Source organism: Sardina pilchardus, chromosome 23, assembly GCF_963854185.1.
Source record: "Sardina pilchardus chromosome 23, fSarPil1.1, whole genome shotgun sequence".
In the NCBI taxonomy this organism is placed as follows: domain Eukaryota; kingdom Metazoa; phylum Chordata; class Actinopteri; order Clupeiformes; family Clupeidae; genus Sardina; species Sardina pilchardus.
In genome coordinates this window covers 12,596,091-12,619,336 of record NC_085016.1, presented here as the reverse complement: position 1 = coordinate 12,619,336, position 23,246 = coordinate 12,596,091, and the positions used below count along the sequence as shown (strand labels likewise).

The 23,246-nt window shown below is 43.8% G+C and overlaps 1 protein-coding gene across 1 annotated transcript; it reads left to right on the top strand.

The window, feature by feature from the left end:
- Window positions 1-5,920: 5,920 nt before the first annotated feature.
- Window positions 5,921-23,015, top strand: LOC134071743 (uncharacterized). Its single transcript, XM_062528580.1, has 3 exons — window positions 5,921-6,653; window positions 7,340-8,861; window positions 22,889-23,015. Exons 1-3 carry the CDS (start codon window positions 5,969-5,971, stop codon window positions 23,013-23,015), a joined length of 2,334 nt encoding a protein of 777 aa, XP_062384564.1. The 5' UTR covers window positions 5,921-5,968.
- The last annotated feature ends 231 nt before the right edge of the window (window positions 23,016-23,246 follow it).

Sequence of the window (23,246 nt, the reverse complement as noted above, 5' to 3'; positions counted from 1 at the left end):
ACAGTAGTTTAGTCTGTGTAGTGCAACTACACACTGGAAAAAAAATGTGTTCCTGAGCTGTAGCTGATACAAAAACGACCTCAGTTTATTCCCTGATCCTTCCTATCAAAGACATCTTTTGAATCATCATAGACAACGGGGACAACACGTCCCTTGGTCTTTCGCACAACAAGGCTTGCACATGTACTTTAAAGTGACAGTTGCTAACAGGCACTTCTGAGCTGTGCCTGCAGTGTGTTGTCTCTCACCCATTTCAAATTGTCTCGGTGGCTTAATTAAAAATAAATAAATCCGTTTCCAATAGAATAAATCATGGGCCAGGCTTTCATGTTTTACGTATCACACACAGTATAACTGCATGCATGTGTAAACAACCTTCACATGCACTGTTTTATACTTCTTGAAATGTATTCTAATTGGGATGCAGTGTGCTGAGATGACGATGGAGTGTACAGTATACTGCTACTGAAAATACACTATTGTCAAAAATGTCCATCATACAGTACACTCCAAGCTACCTTCTTATGCATATTGTAACGATCCTGTCCTGTCTTGTCCTCCCTGTCTAGTGTTTTCCATTATGTCTGCTCCTCTTGTGTCTTCCTGTTTACTTCCTGTGTCCTGTTCCATGTGCTCCTTTGTTTACCCTCTCCATGTGGTCTGGTTTGATCTTGTCTCCGCCCCTCACCTGTCTCTCATGATTAGTCCTGTCATTCCCTTGTTAAGTTCACCTGTACCTGGTTATTGTTTCAGTGTCATCACCTGTATCTGGTTCCCTTGTGTATTTAAGCCCTCTGTCTTCCCTCAGTCTTTGTCTGTCATTAGTTGTGTTACGTGGTGTATGTGTAGTTGAGTTTTGGTTTACACAATAAAGATTCCTGATTTGCCTCATCGTGCTGTGTCTTGCCTTGCGCTTGGGTCCACACTCTGCTCTCCTGGCTACACCCGTGACAGCATATACTGATTTCATAAGTTTTTATTCACAATCACTGGGACAGTCAAAGGTGTGTGTTCCAAGGGCCGTTCACACCAAGAATGTACATACACTATAATTATAACTCTAGTTCTCGCTAATGTGAATGACAACGTTCACACATAAACTATAACAATAACGACATGAAAAACAATATTGTTGGGGATCACTTTCAGAGCGTTTTTCAGAACGATAAAAAGGTCACAGCCAATCAGAGCTCGTCACACTTGAGTCATCACAATCATTAACACACGGAGAGACTTTGCTTATCATTGATCAGTGTGGACACTTTTCTCATTATGGTTATAGTTATCGTTCCTGGTGTGAACGGCCCTTTAACCTGATAACATCAACCTAACTACTTCTTATATCTGTGTGAGCTGAAGGAAAAGAGCAGCAGGTTTTTAAGATATAACTAGATATCTAAATCCTACTCTAAATAAAAGGGAAATGGTCAATTTCCAATGGTAAACTGCCAACATGACATACAGTAGTAATAGAAGAACATGCTAGTGAGGTCCCTCACTATGTGTGCATCCCGAGTCCATGCCAAGGAAGACAGGTGGCTTAAAGGAACACTTCACCATTTTTTTCATATTAAACTACGTTATTCCCTTAACTAAGACGAGTTGATATACCTCTCACGTTTCAATGAGTGCACTCACTGGCTCTGGCGCGCGGTGCAACTTTGATAGCATTAAGCTAGCCCAATGCATTCATTAGGATCCAAAAAGAGATGAAGTTAGAAGCGACCAAACACCTCCATGTTTTCCGTATTAAAATACAGTTACACGAGTAGTCATACGACCAAGTATGGTGAGACATAATAAAACGTGGTGCATTTGTAAGCAGGTGAGAGGGATAACTAATTTTAATTAAGGGAATAACATAGTTTAATATGAAAAAACGGTGAAGTGTTCCTTTAAGAAGAGAGGGTGTTAAGAACTTGTCACAGAGTAGCTCAGGTGTCAAGTGTATTTGACTAGAGCTGCCTGCTGTATACTGCACATAATACACATACTTAGTTTACCTTTTGAGGAGGACTTTTCACCTCTCCAAATATTGCAATAGCTGAGATACTCTTGAGACATTTATTTTTTGTGATCAACTTTTTTTTGGAAACCTTTTCTTCACTTGGAAATAAACAAGGGAACAAAGTGAAAATTAATATCTCATGACAACATGGATCTCCTCTAGAGAAATCCCTGTAATTAGAAACATTAATTTGTCTGATAGGCTTGAATGTTTTGCTGTTATTTGTCAATCCGATCTACACAACATCAAGAGACGCTGACAAAGTGGAATCCTTGAGACGTATTAAATATTAAAAATACTCACAGAGAGGCATTTCAGATGGCTCTCTCAGCGAGCTTTGATGTTTTATTTGGTGGCTATTACCTGTTTAAGGGAAGCCACAAGTGTCGTCTGGGTGTGCTACAAAGGCTATGTTACCTCTAAGGACATGGAGGTATGAAAAAGGCACGGGATTAAACAAACGTGCTCTGACATTTGCGATTCTCCAGCCACATCAAATCAACCACAACCAGCCCAACAGATGGCTTTGGTCCCTTTGATGACTCCACTAATCAATGCAGTTTGAAATTTGAGTTGTTGCGTTTGTCCTGATTATATGAAACACCAAATATTTTATAAAGAAGAGCTCTTTGTTTTATTTGGGTTGTTTATTTCCCCCAAGTTTTGCTTTGGGAAAAGTTGTTCCAGCAGAGAGGTCCCCAACATACACAGTGTACACATAGTACACAGAAGTACTACAGCATGTTCAGTGAAATCACAAAATGTATTATTTACAATGAGCTGTTGCGGACACTTGCAACAAGCAGGCTGACTGTGGGGTTTTCTGTGCAGTAGAGTCCCTGCCTGCAAGTCATCACTGACTCTGTGGATTCCCACTGACTTCATCAATCTGTTGTGGAGAACATCATCATCACCACTCGCCTTTTATCACCTTTTTCAAAGCACCACCAGTTTGTTTAAAAAACATGGGATTTAACTGCAAGAGAAAACTTTTATCCTGAAAAGAACATATTGAAATATGAAACACTTTCTGCTAAAAAAGTTTGTGCAAGCATGTGGAGGCTGTGACCTATTTTGGATATCGCTGGAAATCCATACTAACGCCCCTCAGTTAAGAGTGAAAAACTACACAACACCACACTTCTTCACTGTCTGCCAAAGTGTGCCCACCCAAAAAGAGAATCGACTCGTTGTTGAAGCAGCTGAGCGGCATGACACCCGTTTAACCCCCAGCAGTTGTCTGGATGAAGTCTCCAGACTTTGAGAAGAGTGACTAAACTATTGACCCTCTCCCCAAGGCAGCATCTCTCCATGCTGATCACACACAGAGGAACACCTACTGGGCCCTGAGAACAAGCAGACGCCCATTTGCCACGCTCCACTGACACAGATTACCGAGGCTGGGCTTTTTACGGCATTGTGTAATTCTCGAGAGGTGTTTTTTAGCGACAAACTACCCCACGTGCGCGGTGTGGATTAACTAGATCATTTGGCAAGTGGCGCTAGACAGGCGGAAGATAGAGAACATCCTGCCGAGTTTACTGCTGGAAAATCACTTTGCGCCGAGAAAAACACACTGGATCCAGGTCAAAAGTCTTTGTATTTATTTTCTCTCTGTTGGACGTGCAATTGTGTTAATCATTCAGAGTTTGTTTAGCGGGATGAGAAGTCTGGTGGTTAAGGCGGGGAGGTTTTGGACCTCCTGGCTTTGACAGAAACAACCTTGGGGCGGCAGCAGCTCAATACACTGGCAGTGTATAACGCAAGCGGCTGAAATATAATATGCCTCTTCATTTATTTATTTCTTTCACCCTCTTTTCCCCCGTGCTTCTGTTGCAGAGGTGTTTATTCTTCCTTATGGCTCAGCAAGCTTACAGCTCGCTCGCCTGATTCACTGGGAAGAGCTAAACATGAAAAAAAGAAGAAAAAAAAAAACTTGCAACAAAACCGGGAAAAACTTCAGAGGTTTTGATGTAATTCTGCGACTGGCATATCGAGCAGGAGAATGGCCAGAACCTTAAACCATTAATCAAGTGCCATACAGTCCATTTCCCCCTCTTCCTGGTCACCTTTTCACACATGACATTAAGAACCCTCTCTGCTGAATAAATACATCGTGGATCAAAGTGCCGCTTTCGGTTCTGGAGCCCAGGCTTCCAGCTCAGGGTAAATGTCAAGTAAGCATCAGGGTACCTCAAGCTGAGGGGGGGAACTCAAGCCGTGGTTTGGCCTCAGAGACCTTTTCAGTTCAAAAGAAATATGACTTCTTCTACAGGCCTGTGCTGGCTATGTATGTGGGACTAGGTAAATGACAGAAGTATTGAATGGAGTCTGTGGTGTTGGTATGTAAGATGTAACTCCCATGGGGAAAAACGGATCACATTCAAAACAATTGTTATTCATCGTGCATCATGATGTTTAGTCGCCGAAGGGGTTAAAATTCCCAACTCACATCCCCACACAAATGTTGTCAGAGACAGAATAAACTGATGCGCATCGGATGCGAAACTACAGTACACAACGTACACATCACCAAAAAAAGAATATCTTCCCATCCTCCCAGACAACACTCCGTCTTGTGCAGCGAGGAGATCTGAAACACCAGGGACAGGCACTACACAGCGCTGCCGAGACGACACTGTTCTCCACACACATCATACGCAGACAGACGAGAGATAGATAGAGAGAGAGAGAGAGAGAGAGAGAGAGAGAGAGAGAGAGAAAAGTAGAAATGAGCTCTCGTCAAGATCAGTGCGTCTCGTCTCGGCACGCGGTGCTCGGCCTCGGGGCAGGACTCCCACTGTGAGTTCATCGCCTGATCCACCCGTCGACGTGGGACGCGTCCAGGCTCCCTCTCTCCCTCGTCTCGCTCCCCTTAAAACACAGCCCTGAGCGGCGCAGCGTGCCTCGTTAAAGTGGAATCAAAATAAGGAAGCATGCACACACATGTAACGACGTCCAGTAGAGGGTTATTTTTGTGTGGTTGAGGTGATTTGGATACTGTCTGTTTGTTATTTGACACAGTGCCTTTCGTTTTGGGTGTGTGTTGTGTCCTGCTTGTGTGATTGGATCTCATCCTGTGCTGCGCTCTGGTTGAGTGAATGAACTTGCGTCATGACGTCACAGAGGTGTGAGGGAGGTGTGTGGATGAACGTATGTTTTTAAAATGTTTGAGACTCAGGTGAGAAGCGGCCGCTTTGTCTGGGAAATGCGGGAGTCGGGAGTGCACGCCACGAAAATCGCCATTAACGTGAGTTGGTGAGATATGTGAAGTTGAATTAATTTGTTGTAGTCTAGAGCGCAAATCAGTTCATGTTTAGTGCTGCTGTAATTGTAGCGGCAGGCAACGCATTCTCCCGACCGTCGCACTTCCCGCCTGGGTAAATGTAAATGTTTGATATTTATTCTTTATATGCATGTCTATTTTAACTATGTTTGTATGCCCTATCGTGAGGTTGCAATGCCCCCAGCTTGCCTTGTTTCACGGTTGCAGTGCTGTGTGTATTAATTGTTTGCAGTAAGATTTATACCCGTGTGAGAGGCTGGTGTGATTTTGATATTTCCTTATAGCGTGACCCTTGCAGTAAGATTTATACCCGTGTGAGAGACTGGTGTGATTTTGATATTGCCTTATAGCGTGATCCTTGCAGTGTTACTTTTACACGTTTGTTTGCAGGGTTGGGGGTACTTGAACCTTTGTGTCTGTGGTAGTACAAGCCATTATCTTATCTATGAATTAACAAAATAAATACGTTTTGCTACAACTTTTGGTCTGCCTCTTGGAGCCACTGATATTCCAGTTCCAGGTATAGGCCTAATTGCCTTATAGTTTACCTGTGTTACAACTGGCGCTGCTAAGCAGGGCCTGGACTGGTTTTCAGTGGCCTCAATTAAGACCATTGTGCTAAAATGTCTCTTTCAGGGGAGGGTACATCATCTGCTGAGTCAAATTTTACACCAATGCTAATGTCACCTTTTTTTTCAGGCAATATGTGGGGGCAAAGATTTAAGGGGAGGGACTCAGAAATAAGCCTGACTGAATGGGTTGAAAATTTAAACGCAATGTTTCGAATGTATAAAATCCCAGACAGTGTACAAGTTGATTTTATTTTAAATCAATTAGAGGGGGATGCCAAACGGCAAATATTGGTCACTGCTGTAGAGAACAGAAACACTGCTAAGAAAGTCTTTGATAGGCTTCAAGATCTTTATGGGGATAAAATGTCTGCCTCAGTCCTCCGCTCTCTATGTTTCAGCTGCCGACAGCAACCATCTGAGACAGTGTCTGACTTCTCTCTCAGACTACAGGAGCTCTTTAAAAAGCTGCAGCAAAAAGATTCAGTCAGTATGCGTAACTGCGATTCCCTAATGCGTGATCAGTTTGTGGATGGAATGCAAGATAAACTGTTGAAACGAGAATTGCGTACTCTCATTCGGTCTACTCCAGATCTGTCTTTTGCAGCTACTTATCGAGAGGCCTCCATACGCCTGGAAGTGAACGGAGAGGTTGGCCTAGCTGCATGTGATGCTGTGGGACAGGTAACAAGACTTCCTTCCACCCAGGTTGACCTCCAACAGTTGAAGAAAGAACTAAGAGAGGAAATGGCTGCTGAGATCAAGGACCAGATGGTGACACTTTCAAAAGGTATTGCGAGTGAGCTTAGAGAGGAGTTTAGCTTAACCTCTAGAAGCATGACTGGACAGAACTATGAGTCATACGACTACCATAGGGGGCGGCGATCTAGTCTACCAACCCCCTCTTATACAAATAGGCAGTCTTTTAGGCCCCATGCACCCCGCTTACATCAATATACTTCTGACGGGAAACCCATTTGTAGCCAATGCCATCAGCCAGGTCACATCCAGAGGCATTGTCAGCAGCGGGAGCGCTCAAATTCTGTGGGCTCGCGCCCTTTAAACTAGTATTCCCCACTGACGCGGGGTTGTCAGTGGGGGAAACCGGGGTGAGAGGAAGAGCTCTTAACAACTTGGTAGGACAAAGCCCCATTGTTATGGCACGGTTGGCCGAACAGGAAGTGCCATGTGTGATCGATACTGGCTCTCAAGTTAGTCTTTTAAAAGAAAGTACATTTAAAGAACTGTTTGGAGACTGTGGTGCTCAGTTACAAGACCCCTCTGCATGGCTCTCGCTTACAGCTGCTAATGGGAGGTCGATCCCGTATGTTGGGTGCCTAGAAACAACTGTTGGTATCGGCGGTCTGACACTCCCCAGCTGTGGCATTATTGTAGTGCGAGATCAATGTCTAACCCGTAGCCCATGCTTGTTAGGAATGAATATTCTCCGTCACTGTTGGTCCATTTTGTTTAAAGATAAGATCCCATCAAGAGAGCATGCTAACCTGGATCTGGTGCTCGAAGCGACCCCATCTGGCCGTCAGGCGTGGACGTCCGCAATGCGACTTTGTAGTGAAGAAGCCAAATTCAATGATGGTCATGGTGAAGTGAGTTTTGTGAGAGTACTGACCAACACTGAAGTACCACCGGGAAAAGAGATGGTTCTTCCAGGACGTGTGCGTGGTGGACCAGGAGGTCGGCCATACTTTGGGTTGGTTGAGGCACCACCAGAGACAGAGGCCTATTGGGTAGCTCGGGCTGTTGTGTCTGCTAAAGGAAACACTGTCCCAGTAAGACTGAAAAACCTGTGTAACCGCCCCCTTTTTCTCAAAAAGTACCAGAAATTAGCTCAAATGTCCTTGATTAAACCAACAGATGTTGTCTCGGGTGCAGTGCAACTATCGATGGAGACGGCTGGCGTGATGGAAGTCCACCTTGAACCAGAAGTTTCCCTCCCTAGTTCTGACCCAAGCAACATCCCAGTAGAGCTGGAGAATTCTGGACTGTCCTCCAAAGAGACCCAAGAGGTGAGATGTTTACTGGCTCAATACAGACATGTTTTTGCCTTGAGTGATGATGACTACGGGTACACCCATACTGTTTTTCACGAGATTCCCACAGGTGATTCGGCTCCAGTTCGACAGCGTCATCGTCAAATTGCCCCTAGCCTCTATCAAGAGGTGCGTGTTCTCCTACAAGACCTGTTGGAAGCCGGCATTATACACAAGAGCACAAGTCCATGGGCTTCGCCAATTGTGTTGGTGAAAAAGAAGGACGGGTCCACACGTTTTTGTGTGGATTACCGTAAATTAAACACCCTTACACGTAAAGACGCCTTCCCCCTCCCACGTGTTGAGGAGTCTTTGACCATGCTTTCCCAGGCGAAGTTCTTCTCTACTCTGGATCTGGCCAGTGGATACTGGCAGGTCCCTGTTCACCCAGAGGACAGGGAAAAAACAGCTTTTATAACACCCATGGGCTTGTATGAATGGGATCGCATGCCATTCGGGTTATGTAACGGGCCAGCTACATTTCAAAGATTAATGGAGGCTTGTTTAGGGGATTTAAACTTTCAAAGTTTATTAATTTATTTGGATGATATTATTATTTTTTCACCTGACTTCTCATCCCATCTACAGCGACTTGAGCTGGTGTTCCAGCGCTTGGCAGACCAAGGTCTTAAATTGAAGCCCAGTAAGTGCTTTCTCTTCCAAAAAGAGGTAAAATACCTGGGTCATGTGGTGTCTGAGCAAGGCATTGCACCTTTACATGAGCGGGTAGAAGCTATACAGGAATGGCCACAACCAACTACAGTTCGGGAACTTAGAGCATTTCTAGGGCTGACTGGCTACTACCGCCGCTTTATAAAAGATTTTTCTAAAGTTGCCATGCCTCTTAACAAGCTCCTTTGTGGCCAATCCAGGAACCATACTCGTCAGAAGACACAGCCACTAAAGGACTGGGGCGCTGAGGCAGAAGACGCCTTTCAACAGCTAAGGCAGGCACTAGTCCAAGCGCCTGTGTTGGCATATGCCGATTTCACACTTCCTTTTGTGCTTTACACTGATGCCAGTCACAGGGGTTTGGGAGCTATTTTAGCCCAAGTCCGGCAGGGGAAGGAGCGAGTTATAGCCTACGCGAGCCGTAGTTTACATCCATCAGAAAAGAATGACTCAAACTATAGCTCCTTTAAATTGGAATTTCTGGCCCTTAAGTGGGCCATTACACAGAAATTCCATGAGTATCTGCTAGGTGCAAAATTTCTTGTTTTTACTGACAACAATCCCCTTGCTCATTTACAAACTGCAAATTTAGGGAGTGTAGAACAGAGATGGGCTGCTCAACTAGCAAATTATAACTTTGAGATTAAATTCCGAGCAGGGAAAACAAATGCTAATGCAGATGCTCTGTCTCGAGTGCCCCTACAGACCAACGACCCTGGAGAGGAGGACGTTGACCCGATGGAAACGGTATGCTCTGAGGTGGTGCATGCTTGCTGTGACACAATAGGCCTGGGATCCCCAGCTGTCAAACCTCTTGATGCCGCCCAACAGTGCCCTGAGATGACCTCTGTGGACTGGAAACAGGCCCAAGGGAATGATCCGGTAATCCGTGCAGTCATAGAGGCCCTAGGACGACGACACTTTCCACCTGCAGCGAGAGCAGCACTCCCTGTAGAGGCGAAACGTCTGTGGAAACATCGCTCCAGACTCTTCTTAAAGAATGACATCTTGTACCGTAGCTTGAGAGACCCTAAAAGTTTGGCAGAGTGGCACCAACTGGTGTTGCCAGCTACATGGAGAAAACAAGCCTGGAAGCTATGCCATGAGCACGCAGGCCACTTTGGGGGAGAGAAGACACTCCATCTGATGCGAAGTCGCTTCTTCTGGGTGGGACAGGGTCGTGATGTGTTGGATTGGAGTACATCTTGTTCTCGCTGCTTCTTGCGAAAAGCTCCCACAACTCGAACGAAAGCCCCATTGGTCCCAATCATTACGTCATTTCCTCTGGAAATACTACAAATGGACTTTCTTAAACTACCTCCATCCTCAGAGGGACTCCAGTATGTGTTGGTGATGATAGATGCCTTTACTAAGTATGTGTGGGCTGTCCCAACGCGGGATCAGACAGCAGCAACAACAGCAAAGGCATTATGGGAAAATGTTATCCGTTTCTTTGGATGCCCAAAACAACTACATGCTGACCAAGGTCCAAATTTTGAATCGCATGTGATGCAGCAGTTGTGCGCCCTATATAAGATCAAGAAAACTCATACTACCCCATATCACCCTCAGGGGAATGGGGGTTGTGAGCGAATGAACCGCACTCTTCTGCAATTGTTAGGCACACTGGAGAATGATAAAAAGTCACACTGGCCATCATACCTCCCAGAGTTGATTTTCTTATATAACAATGCCGTGCATAGTTCCACCAACCACACACCCTCCTATCTTCTTTTGGGATGGCACCCACGCCTGCCAGTCGATGTGGCCTTAGGGACATCTCCTCCAGATGTGTCAGATCCTCTACCTGAGTGGGTACATGCGCACCACCGCAGGCTGTCTTATGCCCATAGCGCGGCAAGGGAGCAGACAGGAAAGGTCAAGATGCATCAAAAGACACATTATGATAATTGTCCCCTTAACTTGCCTTTACTTCCCGGGGAGAGGGTTCTCTTAAAGAAACGGGGTGCTAGGCCTTATGGAAAATTGACAGATTATTGGGAAAATGAACCATATGTGATTGTGAAACAACCTAATGTTGATCTACCTGTTTATGTGGTAAAGCCAGAAACCGGGGAGGGGAGAGAAATGGTATTACACAGAAATTTAATGAAACCATGTCCTGTTTCTGTTGTGCCATCTAACATTCCACCTATTGTTTCTCCACAAGGTAATGTGGGGCCTTCTGCCTCCCTGTGGAATGGTCTGTCTTTTGCAGGTCCCTTACTGATTGGCCAACCCAGCACTACTGCTCTGCGGGACGATGACCGCTCCAGCGGGGGCAGCATACAGTCCATCCCAGGGGACGACGAACTATCCATCTGTCTGGTTCCAGTTTCCTCCACAGATGGTCAATCCAACACTGCTCCATTGCCAGACAATGACTGTTCTGGTATGACGATTCGGCAACACACCCCAGCGTGCGATGATCAGCCAACCTCGACTGTCTATGATCAGTCTGGTCCACAGCCTGCTGTAAGAACATTTGCGCTCCAACAAGAACCTGAACAGGACGATGGTCAGCCTCTCAGCCAGCAACCGTCAGGTGCTGGAACTACCCCAACCCCATCACAATGTGTGAGACGATCCATTCGCTCTAACTTGGGGGCGCCACCCACTCGTCTCATTGAAGAAGCGTAACGGACAAGCTGCCATGAGGACATGGCTATTGCAAAGTGGGGAGGGATGTAACGACGTCCAGTAGAGGGTTATTTTTGTGTGGTTGAGGTGATTTGGATACTGTCTGTTTGTTATTTGACACAGTGCCTTTCGTTTTGGGTGTGTGTTGTGTCCTGCTTGTGTGATTGGATCTCATCCTGTGCTGCGCTCTGGTTGAGTGAATGAACTTGCGTCATGACGTCACAGAGGTGTGAGGGAGGTGTGTGGATGAACGTATGTTTTTAAAATGTTTGAGACTCAGGTGAGAAGCGGCCGCTTTGTCTGGGAAATGCGGGAGTCGGGAGTGCACGCCACGAAAATCGCCATTAACGTGAGTTGGTGAGATATGTGAAGTTGAATTAATTTGTTGTAGTCTAGAGCGCAAATCAGTTCATGTTTAGTGCTGCTGTAATTGTAGCGGCAGGCAACGCATTCTCCCGACCGTCGCACTTCCCGCCTGGGTAAATGTAAATGTTTGATATTTATTCTTTATATGCATGTCTATTTTAACTATGTTTGTATGCCCTATCGTGAGGTTGCAATGCCCCCAGCTTGCCTTGTTTCACGGTTGCAGTGCTGTGTGTATTAATTGTTTGCAGTAAGATTTATACCCGTGTGAGAGGCTGGTGTGATTTTGATATTTCCTTATAGCGTGACCCTTGCAGTAAGATTTATACCCGTGTGAGAGACTGGTGTGATTTTGATATTGCCTTATAGCGTGATCCTTGCAGTGTTACTTTTACACGTTTGTTTGCAGGGTTGGGGGTACTTGAACCTTTGTGTCTGTGGTAGTACAAGCCATTATCTTATCTATGAATTAACAAAATAAATACGTTTTGCTACAACTTTTGGTCTGCCTCTTGGAGCCACTGATATTCCAGTTCCAGGTATAGGCCTAATTGCCTTATAGTTTACCTGTGTTACACACACACTTATGAGTACACACACACACACACACACTTATGAGCACACACACACACACACACACACAGACATACACATACAGTGCACACACACACACATGCATATGCAAACAGTATGTGTTCCATCAACAAGAACTAAGAATCTAGCATGACACTGCCAAAACTCTGACAGAAAAAGGGTCATCACCATGTCAGGCAGATGATTTGATGCTAGGATAAGGTCATGTGCTATAACATGCTTACATAAAAAGTGTGTCTTGTGTCTTGCATATACTATTGGAATTGAGGACAGTGAGTTCACACAGAACAGCTTGTCTATAAATTCATATTTCCCCTGTCACACTCAGTTGACAGACACTGTCAAAAGTTTCATTTGGTTAAATAGAAAGAGAGCTCACTGATCCTGCCAAGGGCTTCAACTGTCCACATAGCAGTCTCTCAATCTTTCCCTAAGTACTTATGATGTGTCAAAACTCTGGAAGCTGTCTCGGAAACTAGAGTCAGAAAACATTAATAATTACACTATTTATAGATGTTTTATTTAGTTAATACAACTGTGCTAGCCTTCTTCTAACCTTTGATCAACCACATGTAAAAGCCTTCAGGGCATTGTTGGCAGCTGAGCTGAAGGAAAATGGATTCTGGATGAAAAGCTAAACGGCCTCGTAAAGGCTCTTGAATGGTTGAATGGACAACATGGTAGGACTCAACTCACAAGAAAAAAAAAATGAAAAGCATTGTGGAATGGATAGGATCTTTCTGAGGGAGAAGAACAGAGGGTGAGTGATGTTGAGAGCCCTTGATGGGAATATGGCTGGGGGGGGGGGGGGGGTGGGGGGTTAGTGAAAGAGCAAAGACGAGAGTTTTGCATGAGAGGCTCTCTTCTCTGCCACTTACAGCCACTGCCCCTCGTGCGTCAGGAAGTGTAGAAGAGGTCAAGATTGTTCTCAAAGGGGATCCAAACAAGTTCGAGTTCATCTTTAGTTTGTTCCCATTATGCTGGCTCTGGCCATCCACAGACTGTGCATTGTTCAGACACAACAGACCAAAAGCCTCTGCGCATTATACAGTTGCATAGCGACATGTCTGTGTTTTTGAGATCTCAATTGTTTACCACTCTATACTGTAGTGCGCTCTCCAGTGTACTTTCCTCACCATAATGAGACCGGTATTATCCGAAAGCTGTCGACACAAATACCGTAATGGGTCTCCTTTCAAATCAATGCAATGTTCAACGATCTTCATTTCTCCAATGACTTTCCAATGTTTTCTCTTTTTAATGATTGATGTAACCCAGATGTGTAGATTAAACAAAGTAGTAGTCAGGGGAATCTGAATGAGTAATTTCATGAATAAATCCATATTCACTGAACCTTCCCAAACATTATGTGACATAGATTACAGGTTTATGTTCTATTCTGCTGTGCTGTGTTGCACTGTACTGTACTGTGGAGTTCACATCCAGATGATAAATGTTATACATTGCTATACAGCCAATGTGTTGCAGGGAAGACAATAAAAGCAGAACCTTACGCAATTATTTAAAACTATGAGCCTTTTCATTAAAAGCATCATGAAGCACATCTATCCCTCTGAAATAATCCTCATCAATAATTCAGCAACCTGTTTTCCAAACAAACAAACAAAAAAACAACAACAACAGTGAGGGTAGATATAAAACAAAAACAAACAGCAAGCCATTGAATTGTAAAATGGAGATGAAGTTACAACATCACTGAAGTGTATCAGAGGTGTTTGTCTATTTTTGGGTAATTTTGGTCTCAGTGGTGTGATTTTGCTGCAGCATTACAATTGCCCATTTCCTTAATTCATTTACTCAGGAATCACCTACATGTGGCAATAGACAACAGACAAAAACTGAACACTGAAATCTTAAATTTGACTATATGGAGTCACACAACAACAATTGACAGAACAAGTGCAGGTTCACTATTATGGTAGGTCTATCATCAATCCTTATGACACACGCAATAGGAGAAGTGAGTTGACACAGAGTGATTTAAATGTACAGCACATGTATCGGTGAAAAACGGCTAGAATGTTAATACTTTGCATGCACAAACCAAATCCAGCCTCATTTCCTTGCTTTTTCTGGACTCTTCTACAGCTCTGGGCACTGAAATTCTTTCCTCTCATGAAAAAAGAAAAAAAAATGGTGCCACAGCGCGCTTATTTAAGGTCAGTACTGTCAGTACTTGAAGAGAGAGGACACCTGCTGTCTGCTTATTTACCCTCACGCGTCACCATTCAAATGCTTAGGCCCTGCAGGGCTGCCACTTTGAAGCCTGACCGCCTTTTCCTCCCACTGTCATATCAAACATGGCTCTCGTCGGACCCAGAGTTAGCAGGCTTCAAAAATTCAGCGAGAACCAGAACGGTCTTTGAATTTTTACAGCCCTGCCAATTTTTTTTTTCTTTTCATATGTATTCACTGTTTTTTTTTTTTTTTTTTTTACTTTCTTCCTCGATCTTGGTTACTCTGCATTCATGAATTCAGACTTGTGAGAGTTGAGAATGGCAAAGACAAAGCATATTTTTATACAGAAAGCAAATAGTAAAGTCTCTAAAATGTCATGAACCTCCGTGCCCTTAACAAATTATTGAAGACTCATATTCAGTCCAGTGGATTAATTTGATTCAGATGGCCAGGTTCTGGTTTGGTATGCATAATCAATCAAGTACCAACTTGACCACATACTTCCAGTCCTTAACTATTAACCAACTATTGCTGTAATCATTTTCAAAGGTCACATACTGTATATTATCTCTTTTCCCACAATTTGAAATAATTTCTTGAGGTCTTAAAAAAAACATCTATGTCATCTTGTCAAAACACCAAAAGGAAGAAGCTTCCACTGTGCTCAACCCTGTGTGAGAAGCCCTGCTCAGAGTGCCCTGTTCACACAAGCATATTGCTCGATGGGTTTACTTTGACATTTTGGTCCCAAGTTTGTGAGAAGAAAGCAAACCTATCTACTTTAGTTATTCAGCTTAGAGTTTAAACTTTGTCCAGGTAGGAAAAATTGGGATGGTTTTATTCAACAAGCTTCCCCTCTTGACATCATGAGGAGTTCTGACCAGCTCATTCTCATCTCCTTGAGGCCTCGTTTACACGTAAGAAAAAACACATATATATTTTCATGCGGTGTGCCCTTCATTTTCATGAAAACAGAGATTTTATCACTGAAAACGACTATTACTGAAAAGTGAAAACTCCAGCAAAAGTGGAGATTTGGGAAAAGTCTGGTTTCATGTTAGCATGTGAACAGGGGTGAGCGGCGTTTTTGCATTGTGAGGTGATGTTCCCTTGTTTATTTGAGATCTCTGATTGCCCACCAGTTTGCTCAGCGTGTTCATGACGTCCTAGATGATAAAGATTAGAATAACAGCAACTGGCATGTTGATGGCCTCCTAGTGGTATAAACAAACAATATCATATTATTCCGTATTTTTCTTAGGTGATTAAATCCATTCATTTTATGATTTCAAAAGAGTCTCAGTGCTTGGAAAACTTCATAACAACATTTGTCTGCTCAGCTCTGTAACTCCAGATTGCTGTAAATATGAATTTGCAGGATCAAATATGAAATATGAATTATTGATCTCAGATCATCAGTTAAACACACTTCTCAACACACTTCTGAACTAATTTGAGAAAACCTTCCAAAGTTCTTCATGCCATAGTCGACTCATTTAATTTTCATTACGACATAATTTAAAATAGTGTGATACAAGCAAAGCACTTGAGATGGAGAGAGAGAGATAGAGAGAAGAGGTCGACCGCATGAGGTCTAATTAATTAAATGACCCTTGTATAGGCTAATCGAGTGCAAGGAAATAATTAGGGAAGTCATTACCTACGTGTCGCGTGTGATTTTGTCACTTCTGCACATCCGGCTTTACAGCATAGGTTGTGCTGATGTTAGCGATAGCTAAATGAGATGTTTGACTGAGTGAATGATTGGGAAGTGGATTTCTGAGTTACTCACTGCTAGTCAACTGGAAACAAAGTAAATATGCATTCTTTGCTATTAAACTAGTTTTTATCACGCCAGTGATGCTGGCGCATTTGTTGGACATTTATTCAATCAAATAACATGCTTGACTTGGGAAATTGTTTGGGAAAAATACACAATTTTCCCATTCCAGCAGTTGAGTATCCAAAGTTACATCCAATGTCGAAGAATGGTGCAATAACTGCATAGAAATTGAAATTGGAGTCTAGTCATTAAGCCTTAAAAAGTACCACAGAGTTTCAGTTTTCCACACCAAAGGTTTCCCATGTGACATGGCTGGTATTTTCAGGACAAGTTAAGGATCATGTGGACAGCTCAGACAGAGGGTCGGAAAGAGTCCAGGGGGAGGTTAGCGAGGTACGATCCGTTCTTGGAGTCTGAAGGACAGAATTGCTCGTAAAGTGGGTGAACTGTGGGTATCGATTGGGGCCATCAAACTGGGCCGCCGGTTCCGAGTGAGAAGGTGTGCCTACTTTGGGTCGGCTGACCACTAAGAGGGTTTAGGAGTGTGTGTTTAGGGAGGAGGGGTTGGTTCTGTTCAGGGTGTCAGTGTGTTCTCTCTGTGCATCTTTTCTTTCTTGATGTATTTGATGATTTGTATGTACATGTATTTATTTAGATAACAATACATATTTTGTGAAATCATGTTAAACTTTTCAAATAAAGTGATTATGCATTGTATTTATTTTGGACTTCTTCTGGTCTTTCTACTTTTCAATTGAATATATTTCTTTGCAATACATCTCTTTAGGGCTTACTTGGTCTTTTCTATCTCATCAATGGTATATTTATTTGTTGAAAATCATCACTTGAAGGCTGTTATGTTATTTTCTCGAAAATGGTTGGTAGCACCAGTTGGATCAAAAAATATACAAGACTGAAAGGACAATATATACTCCATATCAAAAAAGCTGATGGTCAATGGCTTATTGTTATCAAACTACTCACCAAAGCTATCTTATAAGCCGTGTCAGTTTCTGAGCCTTATAAAAAAGGAGTTTGTGGAGCACAGACACCATGAACAGACAGCTCAAAAATAAGTGCACCCCAAATGTGAGCTATAGCCTGAATAAAACCCAGAATGAATAAAAATAATGCGTCTCAGTGTGGTATGAATATAAATGATTGCTCTTGGAGACGGATTCATCTTTCCCAGTAGACACCTGATCTTTTGGGTATTCCCTCTGAACTGGCGCTGTAGTTCAGTTTGGAGATCTGTTCTCTCAGCACAACATACTTGCCATTGGTGTTTTTATTCAGATGACAGCAGAAGACAATGCATTGTGAGTGAAGTACATACCATTTTTACCATTTACTTCACTTTATAAGCTTTAGCTGTATTCCAAAATATGGGATTTTTTTTTTTTTTTTTTTCTGATTTCACATTGAACAGTTCAATCTTGCAGACACAGTCGAACAGACCCATATATTGCATATCATACATACGGGTGGCATGAGAGACAGAGACAGAAAGAGAGAGAGAGCAAATTGGGTTGCTTTTGGAGGGTGCTACACTCATTTGCTGCTAAATTCCAATGCATTTCTCATGCATGTTTCCCAAAGGAAGAATTAAATGCATGATGCAAAATGTTGTGTCTCAGTGTGCCTTCTCTATACATTCATTAGTACTAATAAAGATGGCAATAGACTCTACATTGTAATAAGAAATGACTTCCTAATTGCAGGGCTGCCATGGGATAGGTTGTACTTTGGTGCATGTCTGCCTATCCGATCGCATCAACCAGCCCTCCTCAACATTTTCCCCTCAGTCCTGTTCACGGAGTATCCCATGAGAAACACTGATAGCACCGGCCTCATTTATTTTCTCTCGACACACAAAGCTGACCACACACACACACACACACACACACACGCACGCACACGCACACGCACACGCACACGCACACGCACACACACACACACACACACGCCAATTCGGACTCTCTTTTACTGGAACAATTTGACAGTCAGAAAATAATTTTCACTTTCCCAAACCAAAGGCCCAGGCAGGCGGTGGGTCCGTCCATCCGTCCGTCAGGTAGCCATCGGAGCGGAGATGTATCTAGTCATCAGATCCGATGTCACAGTGGAATGAGTGGATGCACTGGCTGATCAACACCACAGAGGGGCTGATCCAATCACCCGGGACAAACTCGCTCTCCACTGGTGATGGATCAGAGACGCCAGAAGCAGAAGAGCCGTGCCAGGTAATGGGACCAAAAAATAAAATGACTGAAAATCCCAGTCTTTCATAAAAAAAAACACACAAAATTGGCTTCCTATGTTGGTTGTTATGTTTCCTGTGTCAAGATACCCGGAGCTGTTTTATTTCAATTTGGAATATGTGGAATGAGATTTTATAGTGTGATGTATTAGAACAGAAGCAGCAGCAAAGCAGGACGGGGGTAGATTATTTCAGTGTGGAATCGGTGATAAGTTGAAGGTAAGGTGAGCACGCTTACTGTGTGCGTGAAACATAACCTTGAGCTTGTGGTATATCACAGGAAATGGCTCTGTTTGTGTAGACAAAGGATATTGAATACTATAGCCTCTTAAGATTTCCTAACCTCTTTCCGAGCTTTCAGGAACACAACACTGCAGGTGTTGACCTGATGATGAGTGCATCCTTGGTCAAATCTCCCATTGCTTTTACATCATGTTTCACTCTACAGTGGATGTCCGGTTACAGCAAGCTTCCCCCCCCCCCCCCCTCTGAAGCCAATGTTTATCTAACGGTTTGGATTTGTGTGGCCACAAACATTCGTGAATTAAATGCTTCATCCACTTCAAAAAAATAAAAAAACACCCTGAAGGACGCTCCGAGACCAACATAATGAATTATTGAAAAGCAGAAAAGAAATCAGTGTGCTTTGTAGTCTCGAGCCAGTATTTGCCGGTCCTACAGTAAGGTATAGACAGCGGTGGAGGGAAAGCAGCTTATGATGCATTGCTTTTTGTTGTTAAATACATGTATGTTAATTTCGTTGTCATTCATTTGAAGTGCTGAATTCATTACCGGTAATTAGCGCTATTTTGACATACACTGTGAATGCCAGCACATCTGCTATCCTTGATGATTGATATAACGGACGACCAGAATCACTCCTGATGGAATGCACCATTTATGAGACATACTGAGTCATCGTAAAGTCCTCAATTGCATTTGAGAAGGCAAGGATCATGTATTTTTATTAGGAAATGAGGCTACTATAGGCTCCGCAGCTGGACATTGTACTGAGCCCTCTAATATATCGCTCCCTGAAGAATACTGAAATGTCATCAATTAAAAGAGGGGGCGAGGAGATGACACGCAGTGGCTGCTGGTAAGTGTGGGGAATCACCCCGGAGTGATAGCGTCCAGGAGAGGCCAGGGAAGGTGCTGTCCACCTCTTTTGTCCTGACAGGTCAATCAATTGAGAGAGGGCCTCCTGCTCTCCTTTCCCATCACCCGGGGACTCAGGTGTCAGCCTGACTCAGCACTCCCGAACGCTCCCCTCACAATAGAGCAGCCTATCTATCTTTCTACTTCTTCTTCTTCTTCATCTCTCTCTCTCTCTCTCACTCTCTCTTTCTCTCGCTCTCTCAATCTCCCTCTACCACTCTGAGATATGCCTCACAATAGCCAGCCTATCTATCTTTCTACTTCTTCTTCATCTCTCTCTCTTTCTCTCACTCTCTCTTTCTCTCGCTCTCTCAATCTCCCTCTACCACTCTGAGATATGCCTCACAATAGCCAGCCTATCCATCTTTCTACTTCTTCATCTCTCTCTCTCTCTCTCTTTCTCTCTCTCTCTCTCTCTTTCTCACTCTCTCTCTCAATCTCCCTCTACCACTCTGAGATATGCCTCACAATAGGCAGCCTCTCTATCTTTCTTCTTCCTCTCTCTCCCCCCCTCTCTCTCCCTCACACACTTTTTCTCCTCGTATTCTCTCACTCTGAGATATGGCTCACTATAGGCCCTCTCTACCTTTCTTCTCTTTCTCTCTCATTCTCTCTCCCACTCACTGAGATATGCCTTATAATGACCAGACTCTATCTTTCGTCTCTCTCTCTCTCTCTCTAACTCCCTCTCTCTCCTCTGAGGTATATCTTACAATGGCCAGGCTTTCTCTGTCTTTCTTCTCTCTAATTCTGTTAGTCTAACCCCCTTCTCTTATCCTCTCTCCTCATATTCTCTCACTATGAGATATCCCCTACTATGAACAGCATCTCTCTCTGTCTCTCTCTCTTTCTATCTCTCTCTCTCTCTCCCCATGGCACTCTATTTTTTTATCTCTGTTTGGTATCGCTCTTCTCTCCCCCACTGTAGCTCAGTCTCTCCTCTATCCCTTCCCCTGCTGCTTCTGTCTGAGTTAGAGATATATAGAGAGTTTCACTGTGTGTGTGTGTGTGTGTGTGTGTGTGTGTGTGTGTGTGTGTTTTTGTTCATGCGTGTTTGTGACATTGTTTCAGTATTGGAATTGTTATGCCCGGTGGCAAAGCTGGACTATCTTTTCAAACTGACACACACATATACAGTGAGAGAGAGAGAGAGAAAGTGAGGTAAGAGATACTGAATATACTTTAAGTTACAGTAAGTTATTTTAAATATGGTTTGAGAGTTTGTGAAGGATCATTTATGAGTTGGATGTGATGCGATTAGCTTGAATCACCAGGACAAACAGCAGAAAACCAACCGACTAACACATGGTAATGACAATTAAATAATCAAATGAACTTCTCTATATCTCTATAAGTCTATATGAGCACCTGTGGATATGTTGGCGACTAAACAAGTTGTAAGGTACATTGTTTGAACAATGTCGTCTAGCAGGAGCGGAAAATTATAGTGCCACTGACCCAGAAAAACCTGGTCAACGGAAATTAAGGAAAATTATTTCATGGTTATTTTCAGAGCACATAAAGGATTGCCCAACAGGGTCCCTAGCAACACAGTGGATACTCTGCTGAGACTTTATTACCCAGTGTGCTGGGTGCTGTGCCGAAAGAGCAGACTATTTTTACTCACTCAATTAAATGTAATTGGGCGTAAGTGTTGCTGTTCTACTGTTCATTCTCAATATGTTTTCGATCGCAATACAGTGTCAGTCAGTACTGTGAAAGTGAACTTTATACGCTATTGTTGGAGGCCGCAAGCTCAAGTCCAAGGCCGGTGCCAGACGTGTCTATACACTACATCTGCATATGCTAAACATTCACATCTGATTCAGCACTGCAAACTTTTGGTGGAATCCAGCTGTTGCAGAAATGGTGGTGTATGACTGGAGACTTGGGAAGTCTGTCATTATAATAGCAACATGCTAAGGTGCAAGAGCCTCTGGCTTGGTGTATAAGGCCGGGTGACAACACAAAGTTATGTGTTTGGAAGCCAAGTCATTCTTAGTTTATATTACAACCTATCACTCTAAATTTATATCTGCTCCGGGCCCGTTTTGGAGCTGTTAGCTCATGAGTGAAACCAAAGTGAGATGTTCAGTGGAGCAATTTTTCATGAAGGTGTGATTCATACGGTATACCTTACCGTAATCATATTCACGTCTGATTGCTTGGCACGTGCCTCGGTGGTGAAGGGTAAGACACCGCTGCACATGTAAATCTGTCGAGTGTCTCCTGTTTGAGCTGACAGCAGCAATATTGTGTCACCTAATTAATGTGGCCCCCATGTCGTGGCGAAAGGAGCAAGGAGACAATTTTCCCACACCCCATCCATCACCGTCTGGCAGTCTGTTTATAACATCTTTAAAATTAAAGCCAGACTATCTTTCTTCTTTTTTTCAAGAGAACAATTGGTATCTGACAGCACGGTGAGGTGAGCTTGACATCCATCTCTCTCTCTCTCTCTTTCTCTCTCTCTGTAGGTGTGTGTGTGTGTGTGTGTGTGTGTGTGTGTGTGTGTACACTGTAAGTGTATGTGTATGTGTGTGTGTGTGTGTGTGTGTCTGTGGTTGTGTGTGTGTGTGGTTGTGTGTGTGTGTGTGTGTGTGTGTGTGTGTGTGTACGCGCATACGCGTTTGTATTTCTAGGGTGGTCATGGGGTAAAAAGGTAGAGAGCTGCCTGGTTCAATGCAAAGACCTGACAAACTGAATTAGTTGGCAGATTGCTCTCTGCACTCCACGAGATAACATTAAGCCCACCTGATCATATCTGTCCGAGACAGAGAGGTCAAATATTTGTGTGGGGTAATGGGATTTTCACACATTACTGCCTGCAGTTAGCAGACCAGGGAACCACTACAATGGGGAGGGAGATATCAGATGTATTCCTCCAAAGAGCAAGGTTGTGAAAGGCCAGGTTTGACTACATAATAGGCCTTTGTGGAACATATAAGAAACGCTAGGAAAATCCTATAGTTTCATGTGGTAATACTTGCCAATGCCATATTAATATTAGAGTCACAAGAAATCACATTTTATGCTGATAAGCAGCTGTTTATTATAAAGAAGGTTTTCTCACCATTTGGATTATAAGCTTTATCCAGCCATGTCTTTTATGTCCTGTCCTCTATCAGTTCGAGAGAGAGACAGAGTCCCTCTGAGAGGTAGGACGAAGGAGTCAGCACAGATCACATTTTTGAGCGGGCACGGCACCAGTGAATGGACAGCAGGCCTCAGAAGAAGATGTACACGTGGCTGGACAAAAGAGCTGAGTCACTCTCTAGGGGGGTTTTGTGAATCCACCGCAGACGGGGCGAGGTGCGGCAGATACAGGCTGATGCGATCTGGCTTGTCCTGGACGAGATGCGTCGAGAACTCCGCTCCGGTAGCCGCTCCACCCGGGGGGGCCTGGACAAGACGGGAGGTGCGGAGTGAAGGGGTCAGCAGGAGGGGGGCACGATGCCCGCGATGCTCGCGATGCCCGCGTCCAAAAGCCTCGGTCCCGGGAGGAGCGTCAAGAGGACAAGGATAGGATGGGTACAGATGAGTGCTTGAATCCCTCTCTCTCTCTTAGATATGATCTCATGTCCGGAACGTTCCGAGATACAGCTCCGCTGTGTCACTCCACTGAATGTCTCCAGAAATGGAGTCATGCTCCCATTATTG

What these genes read in the sequence shown, in the direction of transcription:
- LOC134071743 (XM_062528580.1), top strand. Translation starts at nt 5,969, where the DNA reads ATGCTAATGTCACCTTTTTTTTCAGGCAATATGTGGGGGCAAAGATTT. An exon ending in GATGGTGACACTTTCAAAAG is followed by an intron (nt 6,654 to 7,339) that starts GTATTGCGAGTG and finishes TTTTGTTTAAAG; the next exon opens with ATAAGATCCCATCAAGAGAG. An exon ending in GACGCCTTTCAACAGCTAAG is followed by an intron (nt 8,862 to 22,888) that starts GCAGGCACTAGT and finishes AATCCACCGCAG; the next exon opens with ACGGGGCGAGGTGCGGCAGA.